A 24,002-nucleotide genomic window follows, 5' to 3' on the forward strand; every position below is an offset into this window, starting at 1 on the left:
TCAGCCCCACTAGTGACCTCACATCTATCCAAGCTGTCCCTACAGTGCCTCAAGAACTCAGTCCCTGTTGTTACTACAGCAGTCTGCCAGTTTTTCCTGTACGTTTGGAGAAGTACTTCTTAATGAGCTGCCCGTCCAGTTTGGGCGTCTACTCTCCAGATTCTACGTGTTCATTTTATTCTTTGGTCCACTGTGCTACTGCTGCGCCTTCAGTGAGGGTAAGCCTGATCTTATGTGTTCATATACCACATATCAACGTTCACACTGTCTGGGGAAGAAGTGTGCTACCATAGTGTCACTGCTGTATGGATGTTTCTTTCACTCAAAGTGTTTTGTTAGTTCCTGCGTGGATTAATTTCCTGTGGTATGCCTTGCTGTCTTGCTGCCTGCCTGCCTACTGCCTGCCTGTTGTTCTTCTACCGTCTGCTATAAAAAACTATTTTGGGAAGAGTTCCATGTTTTGTTCTGTTTTGAAAATATGGATGCCAAATTCATTGCTTTCCTGGTACACTGTGAGCCGAATCAAAGTCAGTGTATGGGTCTGGAGAAAACATGAAATCATCAGCTCTTGTAGACAAAAGATCATCTACTGATGTCGGTGACAGTTGGAACACATTGTTTAGAAGGTTAACTGCACAGAGATGTGAAGCATCGCCTTCAGCATGGGATGCCACAGCAATGGTCGCGTCCGTTTTTACCTGTGTGCCTGTTGATCCATCCCGTACCTCAGCAGCAGCAGGAAGCGTCTGTGAGATCTCAACGAATGCCATCATCAGGATTGGTAGCCTCTGGGGACAACACAGAGCATGGGCCGTTATCGGGTCCAGCAGAGTATCCATATCCGTTGGCATGACAGATGGGAGTGTTAGACAGATGTCTAGCACGCATTCTTCACCACAAAGCAGGCAGCGTAGAACAGGTAAGATGCAATCCTGCCAGGTTGGTCTAAATGACAGAAACCATGTTGTATTAAGTTCCCGTAGACGAGGTATGCCCAAAAGTTGCACTACGCTCTCACGGCATTTCCGTTCTAGGAAAGCTTTCTCCAAGTTCCTGGGAGTGACGCCTGTGGATAGGCTTGCCATAGCGTAGTAGTAGGAATAGAAACAGGATTCCTGCAATGAGTGCTAGAATTAATGGCAGACCACCAAACACCGAATGCACGAAGTTTGGAATGATTCCGAGGACTGCCTGAAAAGGTGTTAACAGTCCTGAACATATGGTCGTAAATACATGTACAACCCCGCTGTTATCAGACATGTTTAAGATACGTCCCATTATTTCTACGAATTGTATAGGGCAGTTTGTATGAATTAGAGCCTGTATCTCAGCTGAAGTCCGTGCAATTTGTAGATCATAGGTTTCTTTGGCCGAGGTCAAAGGCACGGTTTGTTGCAAAAGCATGGCTTTCATTCTGCTAAAAGTATCAAAACGTATAAAAGAAACATTCAATGAAGGCCATAGAGGTGACTCCCCGACTGTGTCTATTTGGGGGAACAATACTTGCATACAATAAGTAACACTGGAGCTAACCGTTACCAGATATGGGATTCCTGGCAAAATGCCACAGCAACCTTGATCATTCAACATGAGGTAACTCCCGTTAGAAAGTTGGCCAAACGTTGGATTAATCAAAACAGCTGGTGTACCTTACAGGTGACAGGATAAGTTTGCCACAGAACCATTACAAGCCCTGTGTAAAGAAATGTCCTGACATATGAGTGAACCGCTCAGTGCATTTTCACAGTGTGTACCGCTTAGAAACACTTAAAGACCCCCACTCCAACATCTGTATTCGTCAGGTAAATCCCAGGATGTCTTGATGTATTCGTAGCCCAACCTTTCATATTTGCCTGCTTGCATTTGTTTGAGGCAATACTCAAAATGAAAAGTAGTGACAGGCAGAGTTATTTTGCCAAGGATAAGCCATTCTGTAACTGGTTTTTCTGCTATCGTAAATGGTAATTTTTGCGGTTTTTCAATGCTCAGCACTGTATACTTTGCTCCCCGTTGTGCCAGTTCGATCTGTTTATCCGTGAGATTGTATTCTGAAAACAGAGACGACGTGTTGATAAAACGCCAAAGCACATAGCCTGCACGCAAGTATTGCAGCGTCCAGCCTTATAACATAATAGAACGTAACTGATATTGGCCTTGTTGTAACATGGCTAAATCTTGCCCCAGTATGTCAATAGCAGAGGATACAATGTTGTCCAGTGAATATATTCTGGATGACAAAGTTGTTAACCCATTGTCGACCACAGTGCGAGATTTCTCTAAGTTAATACGATCAAGCTCACGTATTCTTTCTGCGGCCTCTGCCTGTGAAACCTTCCATATTTCATTATAAGCAGCATAAATGCTGGCATATATGAAACGTTTTTGACGCGGTTTTCTCGGTCCTAGCAATAAATCCCTAAGGTCTGTGTCTTCTTTAAGTAAAGATAACTACCCCTGGATGCTGTTGTTGAACATAATGTGGGTCTGGCCTATGGATAGTAAAGCCCTGTATTCTATTCAGGAATCTTTCTTGACAGAAGTATGTGTCTGTGGGCCAGAGCAACCGTTTTTACCAATCAGGATTTTATCTGTTGGTTTGTAGTATTGTGTCTACATTGACCGCTCCCTGTGTAGTGTCATAACTTGCAGATGTTGGTACAGAAGGTGTGTTCATGTCTTTGATCTTGGCTAATCCAAGGCAAGATGTTTGTTGCTCAGGGTCATTCAAAAACATTATTTGCTGTGGGATGATACAGACTCTAAACAAAGCTTCTATCCCCTGCACTTGCCAATCTTTAGAACCCTAAACAGATTTTGTGTCGATAGTGTCTTTCCTGCAGAATAAATCTGTTTTGTATTAGTTAACCTATTTTTCTGTCCTGTTGTGTTCACATTCTTATAGAAAAATGTTTCTGGATCAGATATTTTATAACCTGAAAAATATGGAAACTCATTTGCAAACGTTTTTTAACTACCCTTTGGTGGTGTAGGATAATGTTCCCATTGGTTAAACATAAATACATTTCTAGGTGTTGCAGATTTCTGCAAGAAATGATGACCATAGTGGTTGTAACAATAAAGCTGTTCGTAGTCTGATGAACCTTCTAAGTTTTCATTGTTAGAGAAGGCAGCAGACCTTTCTAGATCAGACATCATGTTATTAACAGTCTCAAAGTCCCAATCATCAGAATAGGTACTGGAGGTAATAAAGTCACTTAATGAAATTTTAAATAAATGTGGAATCTTAAAAAGTTCCGACGGGCCGAATATGTCGAAATTGGTTTTGTCCCAAACTATACCATCTGGTATAGAAACGGCTGTAATGTCTCTTGCTTCACGATGAGAAGACTTGTGTGGCTTTAAAAGTACGTTCACATTTTTACTTTCAGTGTCCATACGTATATATCTGCCATTCAGAAGCACGCTAAGAGTCATTATCAAAGCTAGCCAAAGCAGAAAGAAAGTTGTTCCAGAAATAATCCATAGTTCAATCCATGGTGAAACCAGATAAGTCTCTTTCAGAAATTGAAAACATTCTTGTACTTGTTGTTAGAAAGTTTTTAGGGCTGGCGTCGTTTCAGGCTCACTTAGATCCTCAGAAAACGTATCAAAGTTAATGAAGTAGCCAGAAGCAGTTCAGTCAATTGTTGGAATTGCATCAGGTTTATTCGAAATCGCTGGAACTAGTTGATCATGTGTTACGTTTGTGTAGACAGGTGTATCTGGATGAACTGTTACTTGAGTTTCAAGAGGGATGAGTTCCATAGCATTGTTGCTTAGTCCTTCATTTCTTACTGCTGAATTCTCGATGGTTATGAGCCCTTCAGTCTGAACCTCTTGGATAGTAGTGAGAGGAGTGCGTCTGCTACTAGGTCGGAGTCCACGAGGCCTTCTATTTAGTATCGGCCACATAGTGTGGTTTGATGAGGTCAATTGACACAAATCTTTTCTCCTTTTTTCCAGCAAGGGGAGGCAGTAGTACTGTTCTTGTTCCATGGACGGCTAGGACAGGTACTGGTTTTCTGTAAGAAGGTCCAAATTCCTTCTTGTCCCCAATCTTCACTCTGACTAGATCCCCAACTTTTGGGATCCAGACAGGCCTTGCTGGGACTGCCGGTTTTTCCCCAGTGGTGGTTGGCTTCAGGAACACATTGCTTTGTTTCGATCTTAGTTCATTTAGATCCTGTAAAACAGCCAAACGATCTTTGATATCAAAGGGTTTATTTTCCACCACTGGGTCTTTACATTCGAGATCAGGAACCCACATTCTTGTCCCAAATAGGAACTCATATGGAGTGACCCTCCCTAGAGAACTTCTTGGCAAATTATTTAATGAGCGTTGGACCCCATAAAGATGTTTGACCCACCCATCACCCAAACCTAGTTTTCTAGCTGTTATAGACTGCTTTATTATGTCCCGGTTTTTCCTTTCCACAACAGAATTTCCCTCAGGATGAAACGGAGAGGAGTACCACAATGCTATGCCCAAACTGGCCATGACTTCTTTGTAAGCCCGAAAGCTAAACGCAGGGCCCTGGTCAGAATGTAGTATGCCAATTGCGTATGTGCCGATAAAGACTCGCTAACATTTTACTGTGCGGGGAAAGAGGTTAAGAGAGTCCCTTCTTTTCCATACCTAGGGGTGACTTTCGATGAAAAGGGTACCTGGGGCCCCCAGCTTCTGGTCAAAAGCAGCGCTGTTGCTAGAGCGGCTGCAGGGCTGCTAGGTTTTGCTAAAAAACTGGGCGCCCGTCCCATGGAAAGCATAATTAAAGTCTATAAAGCAAAATGTTTGTCAGTCGCCCAGTATGGCTCTGTCATCTGGGGATATACTAGCTCTGCCAAAATACAGATCGTGAGAACAAATTTTTGAGATCTCTGCTTTCTGTTCCCCAATCAACCCCGACCTTTGCATTGCATACAGAGGTAGGCTTGGGCTATGTATCTGACACTCTAAAACTAGCCCCAGTGATTGGCTGGTTAAAAACCTGGCTTAACCAGGAACTTACACTAAATCACATCATTTTAAAAGACTGTTTAGCCCTGGACAGAGCCCTTAATATCCCATGGGTAAGATATGTGAAAACCCAGCTTATTTTAGCAGGCCGCCCGGAGCTCTTCTCATCTCCAGATGGAATAACCCATGAAGATCTAAAATCAGTCAAAAATACTCTGACAAATTTATATGCCCTGGAGAGGGAAGCAATAGAGCTAAAAAAAACCATGGTAAGGAAACACTGCATGCTTTCCTCTGTTCCTGGAATGGAAACATACCTTTTTTTGGTAACAAATCCTTACCATCGCTTTCTCTTAACGAGATTTCGCTTTGATTTAATTCATTTTATACTGGGCAATTTTAGAACCTGGACTAGACCCGATGACGCTGAACCATGTGACTGCGATCATTTTTCAACACAGGACACGATGCATTTCATCATGTTTTGCGGTCATTACACTGAGATTAGAAAAAGATATTTGCTCCCTATTTTACGCAATCAGGGCTTTATTCAGGTAAAACCAGCCTTGTTGTTTTTGCAACTTCTTCCTAACATGAAAGTAGCTTTTTCTGTCGCTAGTTTTCTAGTTGCAGGAGCACGTTTAAATAAGCATCGCACAAGGCACAGGCACTTTATCTTTGAAAAATGAATTTCCTCTCTTCTCACTTTTTTCATGAATGTGTTGTGTTTTAACAAACCCTTCTTTTTATCTTTTTTAAATATTTATGTATGTCTTATTGTAAAATTTAGTGTTTTTTGTGTTAATTGTTTGCAAAATTTTGTGATCAGATGAAATGGTGATATGTATTTTTGCTCGTTCTTTTATGATTTTTAATAATCGAATAAAGATAATTGACTGACTGACTGACTGACTGACTCGCAAATCTTTTATAACAGTTCGAGCGTCAGCCGAGCGCTGAGGCCACATGCATAGGAACCTTGACTTAGTGTTTGTGGGATTGCATTTGTCCAAAAGGATGCCTGCACGTACATAGTCTAATGCTGTCTAACAATGGTGTCTGTAATGGGCAGGATACTTTGTAGTCTGGTGTCTGCTAGCGTTCTGCACCACGCTGTCTATTGCAGTCTCTGCAGTCATCAATGAAGATGTGAATCAGTGTATTCATTCCAGGCCCCCATTACATCTCTTTTAATGTTAATATTGTTTTAGAGATCCCCTGATGTGACAGACCCTCCCCAGATGTGCTTCATCAATCAAAGCTGCTCTACGTTCCATGTTTGGAATTACCCTATCCCCCACTCCAGGTATTCGAGCAAAAGGAACGTTGTTCGCATCAATAACTTAAGAGTACTTGAGTGGAAATTTCTTTGGTAACGCTGCACCACTGCATTTGCTTGAAGCATTGACAGCCAACAATATCTCACTGTCTATTTTCGTTTTTGAACGAGTGATCGCAGCTACGGAAGCCATCTGAACAGCCCCCTTTGCGGCTACATCAGCCAATGAATTCCCTGCAGCGTGAACGCCATCATGTTGATGACTCATCGTGTCTATCACATGAGCTTTTGGTAGTTCGTTTCTCAACTGTACTACTTGTTCCCAAAGTGTTTTATGCTTTATTGTGCCACCTTTTGCATCTTCGAATCCCTTTTGAAGCTAATTATGTAAATATTCATTATATGACTGAACACAGTAAAAGGAATCGCACACTATAAGTGTGGGGAATTCGGGATCTGTACTTTCTAGTGCCAGTTTGAATGCTTGTAGTTCAGCTCGCTGAGCTGTACAATCTCCTAGAGATTGAGTTTTAGTGACCATTGGTCAGAAGTTACCATTGCGCATGCGACCTTTAACGATTGCGCACGGTGCACTGTAAGCTTGCTTACTCCCTGTAGCGGGTTGTGCTGATCCATCAGTATAAATTATAAACTCGTACTGATCGAGAGGCAGAATTTCAGTGGGCAGAGGACATTCATGTTCATATTGCAGGAACGCTTGTGTTTTTAAATCAGGATCAAAAATGCATTCAACATCCGTTGCAGCAAGATAATTAACCCATTGTATCCATCTAGGAAGTAAAGCTTTTGCATTTGGAATGCTTCCTTTTGTAACCGCCTCTAAGGCTGGTACTGGAGTCATGACAATAATTTGTTTCCCCTGAGCTAGTGCTCTTTCTTTTGCTACAGCGGTTTGAAATGCTGTCAGTATCTTTTCTGTTGAAGTGAAGCGCATTTCTGCTTGTGTATACAAATGTGATTTGTATGCTATTGGTACTTTTTCACATTCATTAAATGTTAAATAGGTGAATCCGCATTGACCCATTGTTTATTTACACGTGTTTGTAAATGATTTGTTGCTAACATGTTAGCTTGGAGTGAACACAGGATGTCTGTGTGTTCTTGTGTCCAATGTTTTGTTGTAAAATCATGTTTGATTAGTTCGTAGAGAGGTTTAACCCTTTCTGCGTAATTTAGAATGTAAGTTCTTCCAAATTTTAGGTGGATTGGAAATTTTTCAGCGTTTATGGAGGTTGGAGCAGCGCACACTTTTCTAAAAAGTTAGCTGCCAGGCTCTTGCCTTCACTTGAAAGCTCATATCCTAGGAAAAGGACAATGAGATGGGCAATCCTGGATTTTTTTAAGTTGAATTTATAGCCCACAGAGGCGAAGCCCAGTATAATGGTATTCACCCTGTTCAAGTGCCTATCTAGGTCATCGTCTGTCGGAAAGATGTCATCGACATATGACAATGCCTCATTATCATAAATTTGTAGTAACTCTGTTACCCTTGCTGAGAATAACCCCGGGCTATTTTTGAACCCTTGTGGGAGTCTACAAAATTGACGTTGGGTCCCCATTATTGAGAAAGCTGTTAAGTACCTGCTTTCAGGTGCTATGTTTTGACAAAAGAAACCATTTGAAATGTCCAATGTGGTTTTATATTTTTTACGCACTGTTATTCATTAATGCTGTACTTTGTGTATTTTGCACTGCAAATGTTTTGGAACAAGTGTTCAAGTGTCTGTAATCCAAAACTACACCATATGTATTGTCTGATTTGGATACAGGAAACAAAGGATTGTTCATTGAGGAGCTGCATGTTTCAATCACCTCTTGGTATTCAAGTTGATCTAAGATCTCCCTGACCTGTCTTTTAGCTTCTTGCTTTATTGGGTACTGCCTTTGTGCAGTAGGTTGATTTTTTAGCTGTATTTTGTGGTGAGGTGAGTCCTCATCCCATCCTACATGATTTTTAGGTCTCTCTCCTAGCGTTGCAGTGCTCAGCACTGCTCACACAGCGAGAGTCCTCTTGTACGGGGTTTGAAAATCGGCCTAGGTATCGCACACGCTCGTGCATGTGCGTTTCCTTTTGGCCCACGCGATTGGGCTTTGTGTGTGTGTGTTTTTCACTAAGACGGCACGCAATAGGCCAAAGGCGGTCGCGCTGCTCCGCCCATGGCCTATTAATGTCTATTACACGCACCAAAGGCCATGTGGTTTCAATTATCGTGCCCAGACACGGGCGCGATAATTGAAAGCACATGTTGCACTGTGGCGCGCTTGCGCGCACCTCTCGTGGGTGTTTTTTTTTTTTTTACAATAGCGATCGCTGTTGCAATCGCTTTCACTGCTGCTTGTTTGGAAGGCAAGTGAAGAGAATTTCCTCCTCATTTCGCTCCTGTCCTTGTCCCTGAGTATGAAGCAGCTTTCTGGTTGCTACCAATGACCGTCAGTAAAATACCCTCTTGTCTCTCGGTCTTTGCACTCTACCGATCATTCAATATTTGGGAGAGTCGATTTAAATTCCATAAACAAAGGCAATCAATGAGACGGCAGGTCTGCATTGATTGACAGGCTGTGGGCGGTACCAAAAGGGCTCTGACCAATAACGTCTGCAACCGGTTATTATACAAAAAAGATCCGCCCAACGGTAAACAGCCCCTCCCCCTCCTTCGGAAGGAACTGCCCACCATCTCGAAACACCGCCCAACCGCAGGTGGGCTGGCACTCCAAGTGGTGTTCGCCTTGTCTTCGCGCTGCTGCTGGAGAAGGGGATCCCATAGAAGGCCACCGGGTGCTGGCGACGTCTCTGGCACGGCACAGTGAGCTTCCTCTCCCGTGAGGAGGCAGGAGAATACACACAGGAAGGACCCGTCAGCGGCCGGTGAGTAGCTAGAAAAGGGCACAGGCATGGTCAGGTCAGTGACGGGGAACGTGCTAGGTTCTTATTGTCAGGCTGAGGCAGGGCGGGTCATGCCAGGTGCTGGCAGGGGCCCACGAGCAACCATGAGGTGGCAGTGACAGAACAATGGATCGTGTTCACCTTAGGCCAAGGGCAGGTAAACAGGTGACACGCAGCAGTGTGAGTTGCCAAAGGGTACCATAGTGATGATGTTTCTGTTATTAGTTGCATACCAAGCAGGGGTCTGCAACAGCTTGAGAGTTTTGAAAAGTTGACAAAGTGACTCCCAGGCCACCTGCTTCTGAATTTCAACCTATCTCGGTTCCTGAGCACTGATCTCATGTGGTAATGTGATTTTGTACATCCTTGTGATTATATAGAGATGGCTCTTATCCATCAGTATTTAGCTGATAATACTCAGTTATAGTTATACAAATACACACACTCGCCATATCCAGGCTGAGTATATGTGGGATTACGGTCCTCCTGCTCTTCTCGTGCTGCACTGGCTGCCACACTACGAACAAATACAATTCAAGTCCCTGTATCTTGCCACGTATAATCTATTACCCAGTTTTATCGCTAACTGAGGCATTTGTAATGCAGCAGGTCTTGCATTAATAAAGTTTGAGCTATTGGTGTTGCATTATTTAGCAATGCCAATAGCTCAAACTTTAATAATGCGAGACTTATTGCATTGCAAATGCTTGTTGTATAATGCTGGGGCCTGGGCTATTGCCCAATTCCTGGCATAAGTATATTTTAGGTGAATTGTAATATGGTTGGAGAAGGCTGGCATAATGATGTCCTCGCCGTGTGGGCACTCCCTAACAAATTTTGGTGGCCAGTCCTGTTCTGCTAGAAGTATATCATAACCCCTTGAAAGTTTCTCCCAAAAGAGTGCTTTCACTTTTCTTGGTATGTCTCCCTCCATTCAGAGTGTTATTTCATATAACTTTTGTGGAGTACTAACCAAGGTGCCTACAGTCTCTACTGTGATGTATTCATTCAAGTCCACTATCTCCAGAAGTTCCTTCAGGTTCTGGCGAGCTATTGTTACATCTGCTGCACTGTCCAGCATTGTCTGAGCCAATTCTCCATTCTTGAGCTGTGTTCTCAGAATTCTTGGCATGTCTGATCTTCAGACCTGCTTCCTTCTTTTTTGTGAATTGAGGATTTGATTTATTTTTCTGAACGTGTTGATCATCTTTGGATTTCACGCTTTCTTCTTTGTGATCTGACCGCCCTCTTCTTTCTGATGTCTGTGACGATATCTGAAAGGTACGAGAGGAACGTGTATCAGTATCCTGATACCTGTCAGGTTTTCTTAAAGTATCCCTATTCCTGAGGTTATGCCTCCTTTCAGAGGGCTTTTTTTGAGGCGACCTACCTCGGGATTGAGAACGTTTCTCTTTTGAATTTTGTTTATTAGTTTCCCACTTCTTTTTAGAAGATGTAGGATTTTGAATATTAGAGTCCTTCTCAGGACCTTCAGACAGTTTTGGCTTCAAAGGTTTTCCACCCAAACTGTCTCTACCTAATTCTGCATAAGATTTTTCTATTATTCTGGGTAGTTCATGTTGATGTTCTGTTACATTAAATTTCCTTAAGCGTTGGCGGATCGCCACTGATGCTGCCTCCCCTTTAATATTAGATAATATTATTGTTGAGACCTGGTCGAAGTTTTTCAGTAATTTCATACCTAGATTCAGAGCAGGCTCTGCCCCGCATTCGTTTTGAATTTATTTCAGGACATCTGGTATTACTGCAATTGACCGAACACCATGTGTTTTAGTATCGATCGCAGCAAAGACTGTGCCCCAAGTGGTGCAGTCTTCCAGTTGTGGTGTGATCCCCATTGGCAAACAGATTGTTAGGATTCTGTGTATCTCATAAGGGCTAGTTTTTGTAAATACTGCTTCCATTTGAGTAATTTTTTTAGCTATCCAGAAGGGAATTTGTTCACGTTTAGTGGGCATTTTACCCATGACTGCGTGTAAAGTCTGTGGAGTAATTTTTAGTGTATACCATTGTTGAGGGGTTTGATTTGGAGTGGTTATTGGTGGTTAGACTGTGAAAGTCTGCTTGACATATTGGACTAATTGTCTGTAAATTTTTATTAACTCTTGTATTTGAGTAAGTAATTCCTCATCTGACATCTCTTCAATTTCAGGATGAGGTGTGTAGCCGGCTAAATTCGGCCATGTTGCTCCTGGTCTACTTAGTGGACCGAGCATGGTAATGTTTTTGTGATGTTTTAGCGCACCCTTAAACCAGAGATTATGCTCCTGGTATGTGAGTGGAATTTCAATATCCTCGAAAGGAATATATTCCTCAGGTGGTTCATCTTCTTTAAAGAAGTGAAATACTTTTGTTACTGGATTCGATTCTGAGAATACAATCCATGAATAGAATACCTCTGTCTGAAAAGATTTGTGTGCCTCTATCACGAAAACTGCTCTACCACCTCTTGGTGTTAGGCCGTGTTTTATAAGTTTTAGTGTGATGGCTCTTCTTAAGTTTGGAGGGATGTTTATAACACCCTCATCGGTTTCATTTAAACCTGTAAAATTAAAAGCTGATACTACTGGAAAAGTCCCAGCATTATCCCCGTTCTGGGACATTGTTTTTGAAGAATGTAGAACAAGTTTCAAGGAAACCAAGATAAGGTGCACAATTTTATTGGAACACTGTATCCTTCATCGTTGAACAAACCAAACAGCTAATATGTAGGATGTTGTCCTATTCAGCTTTGGTGGATACTTAACCCTACCCACTCCAGACATCTTATGGAGTGTGTGAGTAGGGGTCACTGAGAAAAGCACGATTGAATTACTCAGTATTTAGCGTTAAATTAGTGCCTTACCAAACGTTTGGGCGCCATGTAGTGTAGTTCCTATTTCCCTAATAGGCTTTGGCATAGGACTGAGGTCAGTATGCCCCTATTGAGTATATTAAACTTAATTACTTTGTGCCAGCTAACTCAGAGGCCACTAGAAACTCATTGTAAACAAGAAGGGAGTAGTTTCTGGCAACCGCATAAACATGACAACTTTGTTTCCCTTTAGAATCAGACTCTCAGAATCGTGGAAACAACAGATAACAGTTTCACTCAGCCAATCGAGCATACTTAGTTTCTTCAGAGTTACACAGAAAAAATAGACGGGCGTTTCAATAAAAGGATGTATTGAACAGTCTTGTTTCTCGTGTAAGAGATATGAGCTGTTATAATCACAAGACAGTATGCGAGATATATTATGTACAGCGTAAGCAGTAGAAAGAAATATTACTGCGCTAGCATTATCTTTTAGCTACAACACATATATTCATATACATAAATAACATAGGCTAAAAATGCGAGTAATCATGAGATGCTTCTCTAACTAGTTCTACCCCAGTGTACCTAACCTAAGTGTAGTACTATGTAAGAAGTAGGTGCTGTAATCTATAGGATGTTATTCTATGGTTTAGTATAGTATGCCAAGAGTCCCGCTAGGTTCTAGTCAGCTCCATACCTTGAGAATGAGAGAGGTGGGAATCTCTTTCCGGGTCTCGAACTCTAACACCCCGCGAAGGGAGTCAGAACACTGGAAGCTGTATTCTGTTTGAGCAGGGATGACAGCGTCTCTTGTCAGTGCGTCAGGCCGGGACACGGTCTCCTCCTACTTGCTTGGGCACGGGAAGGTATATTTACACCTGGTAGGTGCCTTGGAATGTTTTAGCATTGACATAAAGTCGGGCAGAGGAAGACGTCAGGAATTAACCCTTAAGGAATAGCGGTTCATGCATAATAAATGAGTTCTTGGAGAAATCAATAATCCTGTGCTAGGGGAACTCCCAAGAGCTTAAGGGTCTGGTTTCTAAGAACTCGTTGTGACGTTGGGGTGGACGGATGTAGGTGACCATGCCTGTATTTGGATAACATGGCTAATGCCTAAATAAAGACTGGGATCTTATGCCTATATAAGGGCAATGCGAATTGTGACTATATAAGGACATATTACAGGGAAACCTATATACGGACACCTAAAGAGGAATACAACAAAAGGTTACTGTCTTATTTCTGAGTGTAGATGCTGTCAACCACCATTTTCTTTTATATACATTGGGCCAGTGACTGACAATTTACAGACAACATGTTTCGCAATCTTTGGTGAGACTCTGCATTTTGTTTACAGGATGACCTTAACCACGCTTTTACTACTACTGCTTCTACAACTAGTTAACAAGGGACTCTATATTCCAGCTGAGATGCATTGTTTATGTTAAGTTTAAAGCTTTACTTTTGTTTTCAGTACAGGTTACCTAGGGATGCACAATTCTAATTTACAAATGTTTTCACACTTGTATGCAGAGTTTGTTTTTACTTGAATTGTTTTCTAAGGGGATGCTGTTGACTTTAATTTATCTCCAGTCTGCAGAACCAGTTAAGTTATGTTTTTAAATTTTGTTACACTAAACTATTTCTTATACTTTTACCCTACATAGGGTGCCGTGAGGGTTTCTGTTACGTCACGGAGTACACAACGTAATTACCTCCTTGTGGGGTGTCTGTACTCTTAGTGTTTAGCTACCTGACTGGTGCACATGGTTACTACCTCCTTACGAGGTGTGTTCCATGGGGTCTCATCCCTTTTTGTACAGTGCACAAGCTTTTTACCCTCACACAGTGCACGATTTTGTTACCTCCTTGTGAGATGTGTTGGATAGGCTTTAGTTTTATTGCCACTGTGCACAGTTATCTTACCACTACACGAAGGGTGTTCTTTGGGTTGTTTCCCCATTGTTCTGTGCATTTTGTTTTCCTCCCCACACGGGGAGTGTAGCGTGGATTTCACTCCCATTGCTACTGTTTACCATGATTTTGCCTCATTACGAGGTGTCTCTCATGGTTTTTGACCCACTGTACAGTGCACAACATTTGACCTTCCGAGGTGTATCACACTGTCTCTCATTTTTTTTTACATTGTGCATGTTTTACAATGTGGTTTTTCTTTATTGCAACTGTACACAACGTTTTACCTCCCCTCGAGGTTATCCCTGCACAAGCGTGTTGTTACCCTTAATGGGTGTATGGTTTGGGTTCCAGTCCCATTACCATAGTGCATGGTTTACGTTACACTGGGCGTTTGTTTTTACTCTTGATGTTACGCTTTGTTTCATTTTAACACTATAGCCCAGTGCTGTTCTCTATTTATTATTCAGTTTTCATTACATGATGGAGAAGTGTGAGTAATCTATTGTATTTCTCTTCTTTCTCCTTCTATTCTGTTTCATTCTTCTGTGTTTATTTATAGGAAGGAGGATGGGTAATGGTTTATGTTTTTCTGATTTATTACATTTCTCTTGATGTTTCCATTTTCATCCCACTGCTCTTCATAGTCTCTGGTTCTCTCCTTTCTTCCGTTCGTCTAGCTTCTGGATTTTGTTTCTGCTCTATTGGGTTCTCTCTTTCGTTCATCTAGCTTCATCTTGTTTCTGCTTTGCTCCTTTTCTCTTCACCTGTTACAGTGTTCTTTTCTAGTTTTTTTTGGAAGAAAGGAGGATATGTAGTATCCTGGTTCTAATGTGGTTCATGCTATGCTATGGGAGTGAGAGGCTACAGTTGAGAAGGGCTGAGCAGCATGCTGGCTGCTCCTAGTGGGGCTGAACTACTGGAATTGTAACTACTAAAATAAATACTCCTGAAACACTACAAACAGCCTGGAGTCAGTTACTACAGAAACCATAGTGAAATCTACACAGGCCACACCACCTTCTTGGGTGTTTAGTTTTTTAGAAATGTCTAAGCTTGAAAGGTTTCTCTGGGTGCCACCCACGCCTGAACCCAAATACAACAGCTACCCACATCACCAAATCAAAGATGTTCAAAGGAAAAAATTTTATATTTCCTTGTTGAATTTTTGAGCCTTTCCTGTCATTGGTAATAGACCGATCCACACAAGTGGTGTACCTTTTTTCTATGAAAAAAGTGCGGGATTATAGAATAGTAGAGCTTTTGGTATTACCAAATAGAGTTCTCTTAAGTGTGCAAGAAGAACCTATTTTGCAAAAAGCCCTCTTAATCACATGATATTAGGAGCAACTTACACTAGTACAATTACTCAGTGTTCCAAAATTCCTTATCTTGGGTACATTTAGAAAATACATAGGTTTCCCTCATACATATTTATTCATTATATTTTACCATATGAATTGATTCCTGAACGGTACTGAATGAAAAATCATTATAAGCTGCAACAGTGGTGATGTCCATGCTTAACGTGTAACAGTATGTTACTTATGAAGATTGGCAATTGGGGAAAAAATAACAGATGAAAACATTCTTACCGATTTCTGTTTTCTCCCACTTACTTTTATTAGTTTTTAATAGTTCAATGATTAGTTTTGGAAAAACCAAGAGCGATCTTCACAAATGATCCCTTTCTGAATTCAGAACGCTGTCTATTTTTCAGTAATGTATAACATTTTCTGGTTCACTCATACGTTTTACATGTTTCCACCACAAACTGCAGGTATGTAGAAACCACAAAAGTACAAAAACATTACTACCACTAAGAAAATTGCAGAACCTTTGTAAAAAGGTATTTTTCCTTGAAAGTCTGCCTGTTCCTGAAAGTTAGGTAGGGGGCAATCTTAGCTCAGCATATCTTTTGTTGATGCCATTCTTCAAAAGAAAACCAGACTTTGCCCAGCATATTTTTCCAATATTTCCAAAACACACCCAAAATTCTTTTACAATTTGGCTACTTTGATGGCTCCATCTAAGGGACTTCACAAGCCCTAGGTACCATTAGATTATTGCTAACACAGATGATATAACGAAATAGCCACATAAGGTATGGTAACAGCAGTGCTTTCAAGCAATACCTAAACAAGAAATTTGCAATGCAATCAGTCTCGCCTTTGGGACCTTAGTTGTATTTAGCTATGCAGCACATTAGCCTGGGTGCTGAAACATCTACTGTTCTTTAACATGGAGGGCAAGTAAGCACCAAACAGCATAATATGCCAGGTATGGGAACACATGGAGAGAAATATTGCCTTTCAGCGCGAAATGGTAAAGTCCAAAGCTCTGTTTTTAATATAAAATCAGGACCTTCGGTGGTCATATCACGGAAAATACAAAATTTGAGAAAAATATTGTCTACGGGTGCTTGTGGAAGACAATTTCTATGGACTGGAATCTAGAGAATGTTAAAGTGAATCTGGTATTTTACTGACCTCTGCTGGTCTTTTTCTATCAAGAACGTTAAATTGAGGCAATTGCCACAAAATTAAAGAAATTAAGTCCCTCAACAGAAACAATTCTTGTATTTTATTGACCTCTACTGGTCGTTTTCTATCAAGACAGTTAAATAGAGGCAGTTATACAGAAAAAAAGTCCCGAAGCAGACAAGTCCTAGGGCTGATCTCCAGAGCCCACAAAGTACATACACATATAAGTCTATACTAAAGTATATACAAGAGGTCTCGAATACGCGACCTAAAAACATGGATATTAATATGGGATCGCTAAGGGTAGCATTTGCTCAGTTGCATAAATGGTAAGAGCATCATAGGCCCTACTGCATGGGAGGAAAATGCCCTCTTCCCACGGGCATTGACTGGGTAGTATAAGACAGTCATGTTTGGTGAGCATTGGCTCCCTCATTGCTCTAGGACCTGGTGCCACTGCGCCCTCTACAAAATTAGAAACTATGTCCTTCCATCTGTTACCCACAGCTTACCCTTTTGTACTCCTAGCTCTGCTCTTGGGACTTCTGGCCAGCATGTGTTCTTCCTTCAAAGGTGTATGACTAGCAAGACTGCATGCTATCAGACTTAAGAAACTAACATTGAAACCTTTTTCTTTCACATGTAGAAAACAAACATCAGATTAAGACTATTCTCGCATATTGTGACACACTAAAATAGAAATATGTTCACATGTAATATTTCACATATCTTTAAAGTGTCTTCCTTGTCTACGACTTGCGTTTTATGTTGGTGGAAGTGCAGTCCTACTGCCAGCTTGCATTCAAGTTCACCGCCCTCAGTTATGCAGAATGAGTTATTTGAGAACTGTGGGCCAGATGTACGACCTGTTTCTGCATGTGCAAATGGATTTGCGAACCCGTTTGCCATGTAAAAAACATATTGGGCCATGTACATAGCCTATTTAGCGAGTCGCAATTTTTTTGCGACTCGCTATTTGGAAGGGGTGTTCCTTTCCAAATACCGAATCTCAAAAACAATGTACTAATGTTTTGTGACTGCAATTGCGGTCGCAAAACACTCGCAATTACCACCTACTTCAAATAGGTGGTAATGCAATTGCCCCCTTCCCCTTTGCAAATGCATGCAATATAATTTTTTAAGGGCAGGCAGTGGTCCCAGGGACCATTGCCGGCCCTTAAAAAATGAAACGAAAACGTTTCATTTGGTTTTTTTTAAATGCATCCTGTTTTCCTTTAAGGAAAACGGGCTGCATAAAAAAAAGCTGCTTTATTAAAAAGCAGTCCCACACAAGGTGGTCTGCTGAGCCCAGCAGGCCACCATCACTGGGAGGGCTGGCATTCACAATGGGCTCGCAAATTGTGAGAGGGTCATTAATATTAATGATCCTCACAATTTGCAACCCCATTGGGAATCGCAAAACAGTGTAAACACACTGTTGTACATTTCATTTAGCGCCTCGCAATTCGCGACTCGCAATGTGTCGTAAATTGCGAGGTGCTAAATGAAAGGGTCGTACATCTGGCCCTGAATCTTTCTAAGCCTTGTGACTGCGCTACAAAATGCTACGAAATCAAAAAGTAACTATTCGTGTTTGCAACTAATTGCCATTTGTTTATTTTAGATTGAATCATCTTCCTCTCTTCATTCAAATGACTCCCCTTCACTCTGATTGGAGCTACTCTGGCCTAAAAGGGGTTATTCCTTCTGTGCTTCACTACAGTCTGCTGGGCTACAGCTTTTTCATTCCGGATGCAGTAGGTAATATTAATCAATTACCACTTTACTTGTATTTGCTCTTAATAACTGGAGTCGATTTGCACAACAGCAAGCCCTGTCAGCGATGCCGCAGCCCTGTAGCCGCACATTGTGTCCTTTCTATGAATGTGTAGCTTATCCTGTTTGGGGACTTGCATTACACGGAGCTTTGTAATGGAGCACAGCGACATGTTTAGCTCTTGTCGTTGGTGTACATTTCATGCACGCCAGCCTGATGGGGCAAAAGGCGACGTGCAAACCACACACGAGTCCTTCAAGATCCATGCATGCATGTGTATTTGTGTCTACCCGTTACTTCATGCTGGTCCGCTACCAGCAGGTACAAGGTATTTCTTGTAATATATCTGTACAGTCAATATCATGAAGACAGACTCTTAAAAGCCTCTCCTCAAGATCCATTTTTTAAAGTGAGATAATGTGTCCCTGCCTGCCTGGAGACCAGCGTCGACTCTCACTTAGGACTCCCTGGAAGTCCACAAAAGTGACGCTTCATAGGCCATGACACCAGTCCCTGAGGGATACAAAAGCTAAGCTGCTGCATATCCAGGGCGAAGCAAGGCCAGCACCTGAAACTGCATTGATCCTTATTTGAAAACCAGGAGCTGAACAGTTTCACAGATTTTCAAACATCTGAGTAAATCTAACACACTGGTTACCATTTCTAGCACAGTAAATTCTAATTTACTGGTTGTCGATTCCGACATACATATCAGTGTCCCTTAAATGTCATCGGAACATCGAGATGACAATATAGGAATATATTGCACATAGTACCCATTGTGCATTTTTTTTATATTACATATCTATTTTTGGGTAGTTTGTTTGAAAAAGCGGTTTTCTTCAACATGAAGCTAATCTGGGAAATGACTGGAATTAGAAATGGGATTAGAATGGTTAGGCTTAGTTTTCCTTTCTTGAATACATTATTATTGAAGCAGTGGACAGTGGTGAAGGTCAATGGATTTAGGCTATAATGGCTTCAGTGTTTACCGCAGAAGTATGAATGTACTGCATTTGCCACATAATTTGCCAAATGTGCAGATTTCCCCAAAAGTGTTGTATCTGTTATATTTTGTTATCCATTAAGGAGACAGCCAATCGTTCCCCAAATCATAGTAGTTCATTAAGGTAAAATAAGGATTAGTTACTTACCTGTAATCCTAGTTCGTATCCAGGGGTATACTCATCAAAGTAATAATCTATGAATAATCCCCGCCCATGTGCCCGGAGCATATAGAAAATACATATATATACATATTTATATGCATATGTGAAAACATATACATGCAGCCTAAAATGTTTCAAACATGGCAAAAATGCTGAAATTACATAGGTTTGCATTGTAGTACTCATAAGGAAAAAAAGGAAGCACGAAACAATTGTCATACAATAACGCTTTATTGCCATAAAGCAAACTTGTAATTGCAGGCATTTGCCTGTAGGCTTCAGCAGAGTACTAAGAAACAAAGAAAACTGACACCTTGCCTTTAAGGCATTAGAGTAGGGGTACTGTGCCTCTAAGACCTGCAGGAGACACCTTGCTCCCATGATGCACCACAGGTGGCAGTTAGGTCAGTTCTTTTTGACGGTGCATATGCACCTGAGTAGATCTGTAATCAATAAACAATAACTTGAAGAGAATGCTCGTCCGGGAAGGTGGGTGGGTCGCTTATGACTTTGATGAGTATACCCCTGGATGAGAACTAGGATTACAGGTAAGTAACTAATCCTTCTCATCCAGGGGATACTCATCAATAGTCATAACCTATGAATAGAGTAGCAGCCCATACCCAAAGTCTTGCGACGAGCAACAGAGCATCTAGAACATGAAGTAACATCACATTCAAACAGCAGTTATGCAAACAAATTCCTCAAAGAGGCCTGCCCCACCTGGGCATCAGCCTGTGCATCTAAATCTAGGCAGTAATGGCGTGTTAAGGTATGTATCGAGCGCCATGTAGCCGCCTTGCAAATCTTAGATATAGGAACGTTGCGAAGGAGAGCTGTAGTCGAAGCTTTCCCTCTGGCAGAGTGTGCTCGTGGTCTGCCCTGCAGAACCTTGTTGGCTAGTTGGTATGACAAGGCTATACAGGTGACGAGCCATCTAGAAATAGATCTTTTGGAAGCAGCCAGACCGGTATTTGTTGAACCATAATTGACAAAGAGCCGGTCAGACTTCCTAAGTGGAAGGATTTTATTAAGGTAAAACTTCAATACCCTCCGGAGGTCTAGAGAATGTAAAGCTTTCTCCGGGGGAGTGGTTGGCTGAGGAAAGAAAGTGGGCAAAGTGATAATCTGATTGATGTGAAAATCTGAGACCACCTTGGGCAGGAAACTCGGATGAGTCCGCAGCACCACTCTATTGGCGTGGAAAACAGTGTAAGGCTCCTTGCAGCACAGGGCCTGAATCTCACTTACCCTGCGGGCTGAAGTGATGGCTACTAAGAAAGCAGCCTTCCAGGTCAAATGCTGCAAAGATGCCTTATGAATAGGCTCGAAAGGAGCACCCATCAATTTGGTGAGGACAATGTTAAGCTCCCAGGGAGGCGAAAGGGACCTCACTGGTAGATACACTTTCTTAAGCCCCTCTAGGAAATCTTTGACCACAGGCAGTTGAAAGAATGAGGTCTGGGTAGGAGACTTTCTATAAGCTGTGATAGCAGCTAAGTGGACCCTGATGGAGGGGTACTTCAGGCCTGACCTTGCCAAGTGCAGTAAGTATGGAAGAATCACCTGCTCTTGACCTTGAGTCGGATCAAGAGCGTTGTCCCTACATCAAAGGTAAAATCTCTTCCACTTGAACGCATAAGACTTTCTGGTGGAGGGCCTCTTTGCTTCTCTAAGAATGTCCATACAGTCAGCCGAAAGGTCTAGATGTCCGTATTGGATGACTTCAGGAGCCATGCAGTCAACCGGAGGGAGGGGAGGTTGGGGATGAAATACTCTCCCCTCGTTCTTGGTCAGTAAGTCCAGACGGCAGGGCAACCTCTGGTGTGGAACCTCTGACAGTTGGAGGAGATCCGGGTACCACCACTATCAGGATCATTCTGGTGTTGGTCCTGTAGAACTTCTGTATGACTGCTGGGATTAGAGGGAGCGGAGGAAAAGCGTACAGCAATGTCTGCGACCAGCTGATCAAAAGTGCATTCCCCCGTGATCCCTGCTGGGGGAATATGGACGCGAAGACGGGGCATTTCGTGTTTGCCGCGTCTGCGAACAGATCGATGTCCGGCACTCCCCATTGCTGGAAGACTTCTTGAGCGACGTCTTCGTTGAGCACCCAGTCATGCGCTTCTACGAAGTCTCTGCTGAGGCCGTCTGCCTGCACGTTCAGGGTTCCTAGAATGTGGATTGCGACGATTGAGAGACCTCTCGCCAGCAGCCACTGCCAGATGGATTGGGCTTCCAGAGACAGGACTTGTGACCTGGGGCCTCCTTGCTTGTTCAGATAGAACATAGTTGTTGTGTTATCTGTCTGAATCTGAATGTGGCTAGATTGAAGAGATGGATACAGGGATTTGAGCGCCAAATGGACCGCCCGTGGCTCCAAGAAGTTGATGTGATAACTTCTTTCTGTCTCGGACCAGAGACCTTGTACCTGAAGCTGGCCCATATGAGCTCCCCAGCCTTGCATTGAGGCATCTGTGACCACTGTCTGTGTTGGAGGCGTCTGATGAAAAAAGACTCATTGCAGCAGGTGAGAATGTTTCATCCACCATCTGATGGAGTCCCTGGCAGCTTGGTGGAGAGAGATACGATCTTCCCAGCGACCTGACCTCTGAGACCATTGATCTACGAGTGCTTGTTGTAGAGGCCGCATGTGAAGGCATGCATTGGGCACAATGTAGATGCACAAGGCCATCGATCCCAGTAGTGAAGACACTTGCCTGGCTGTGGGAAGTGAAGTTTAGAAAAGAGTTTGGCACTTGAGAAGCATTGATGACAACCTCTCCTCTGAAGGACACACGCTTGCCTCTGCGGAGTCCAGGGAGGCGCCCAGATAGTGTATCCATTGAGTGGAGTTCAGGACCGACTTCTTGTAGTTGACTTGCAACCCCAAGGAATGCAGCAGGTCGAGAGATGACTCTGGAGTAGCACAGGTGTGGAGCTTTTCAGGAGCCAGTCGTCTAGGTATGGATAGACGAAGATCTTCCGCCTGCGGAGGAAGGCAGCCACCACCGCCATGCACTTGGAGAATGTCCGTGGGGCAGATTTGAGGCAGAACGGAAGCACTCGATACTGGTAGTGATGACGAGAGACCTGAAACCTGAGAAATTTGCGATGTTTCACTGAGGCAGGAATGTGGAAGTAGGCGTCCTGCAGGTCGATGGCACACATCCAGTCTCCCTGGTGAAGGTGCAGAAAGATTTGATGCAGGGCTAGCATTCGGAATTTTTTCTTTCTGATAAACCTGTTCAGCAGGCTCAGGTCGAGGATAGGTCTGTACTCTTTGGCTACTCCTCGCTTTTGGACTAGGAAGTAGCGGGAGTATACCCCCTGGTTTCTTTGGAGAGGTGGGACCTCCTCTATGGCCCTCTTAGAGAGGAGGATAGATACTTCGTCCTGTAAAAGCCGACTTTGAAGTTGAGGAAGGCGCTTCAATTGCAGGGGCACTTGCGGAGGGGGAGACTTGAACCTTAGCAAGTAACCATGCTGCACAATATTCAGCACGCATTTGTCTCTTGTCATGGTTTCCCACTCTTCCAGGTGAAAAACGATACTCCCTCCTACCGGAGTGGCGAACGGGTGCGGAGGAAGCAATGCCTTACTGTTTGGGAGGCTGCTTAGTGGTGGACTTTTGCTGCTTGGTGTTCCCTCTTCCTCTGCCACGACCCCTCTGCTGGAATTGGGGCCTCTGCTGGTTCTGGGAGGACCATTGAGGGGTTTGAACCCTCTGCTGGAAGGAACGTTTGTCACCCTGGCGAAAGCGCTTCCGATATTCTTTGCGCTTCTCCAGACCTACAGCCTTGACAGTATCCAGTTCTGTCTTCATTTTATTCATTCCCTCATCAGCGTGAGCCCCGAACAAGGAGGAGCCGTTAAATGGAAGATTTAGAATCTTTATCTGTGCATCAGGCTTGAGGCATGTGAGGGGCAGCCAGGCTGAGCGCCGTGAACAGACGCCATGGGAGTAATCATGAGCGGCAAGATCTGAAGCGTCCGCTGCCGCACTTATAACTTGATTGGCTACTAGCCCACCTTCTAGTAGAATTTCGCTGAAGTCCTGTTGGTCTTCTTTGGGGAGCTTTTCGGTGAACCTTGAGAGGGAGTCCCAAAGAGACCTGTCATATCGCCCGAGAAGGGCTGAGTCACTTGCAAACATCATGGAAGAAGCCGACGTATAGCACATTTTCCTGCCATAGGAGTTCATCTGCTTCCTGTCCTTCTCTGGGGGGACAGAAGATGACACAGACGCTGAGTAAGACCTGCCGCCACAATGATGGAGTCCGCTGGTGGATCAGCTCTGAAAAATAAGGGATCCTCGGCTGGGGCCTTATACTTTTTGGCGATCCTGGATGGTACGGAGCCCACCGTAGCAGGGGTGAAGAATGTGGCCATAGCTGGTTCCAAGAGTCCTGGCACCAAAAAAAGCAGCGGTCTAGGAGCTGTGCGATGGTGTAAGGTGTCGAAGATGATATATGTGGGAACTACAGGGGTATGCAAAGTGATGTTCAGTTTCTGTGCACCCCTACCCAGGACATCTGAGAAGGTCGCAATGTCATCGATGGGAGACACCTGCAATGGAGGAGTCGAGGAGAAGGTCGGAGAATAGTCCCGGACCGAGGACCTCGTGGAGGAAGACCATGTGGGCGACCTTGTGCGTTTTCTCTTATGGGGACGGTTGTGATGAGAGCTGCGACGAC

At 43.1% G+C, this 24,002-nt stretch overlaps 1 protein-coding gene across 3 annotated transcripts in view; it reads left to right on the top strand.

The window, feature by feature from the left end:
- LOC146860800 (SITS-binding protein-like) overlaps positions 1–24,002 on the top strand; it is a 695,607-nt gene that overhangs the window by 572,246 nt on the left and 99,359 nt on the right. For all 3 annotated transcript variants that reach the window (XM_085644760.1, XM_085644761.1, XM_085644759.1), the window contains one exon: positions 17,984–18,120. In XM_085644760.1, the coding sequence (XP_085500886.1) occupies positions 17,984–18,120 (137 nt within the window). The remainder of the gene's footprint in view (positions 1–17,983; positions 18,121–24,002) is intronic.

The sequence above is a fragment of the Triturus cristatus genome, chromosome 3_1, assembly GCF_964204655.1.
Source record: "Triturus cristatus chromosome 3_1, aTriCri1.1, whole genome shotgun sequence".
Classification (NCBI taxonomy): domain Eukaryota; kingdom Metazoa; phylum Chordata; class Amphibia; order Caudata; family Salamandridae; genus Triturus; species Triturus cristatus.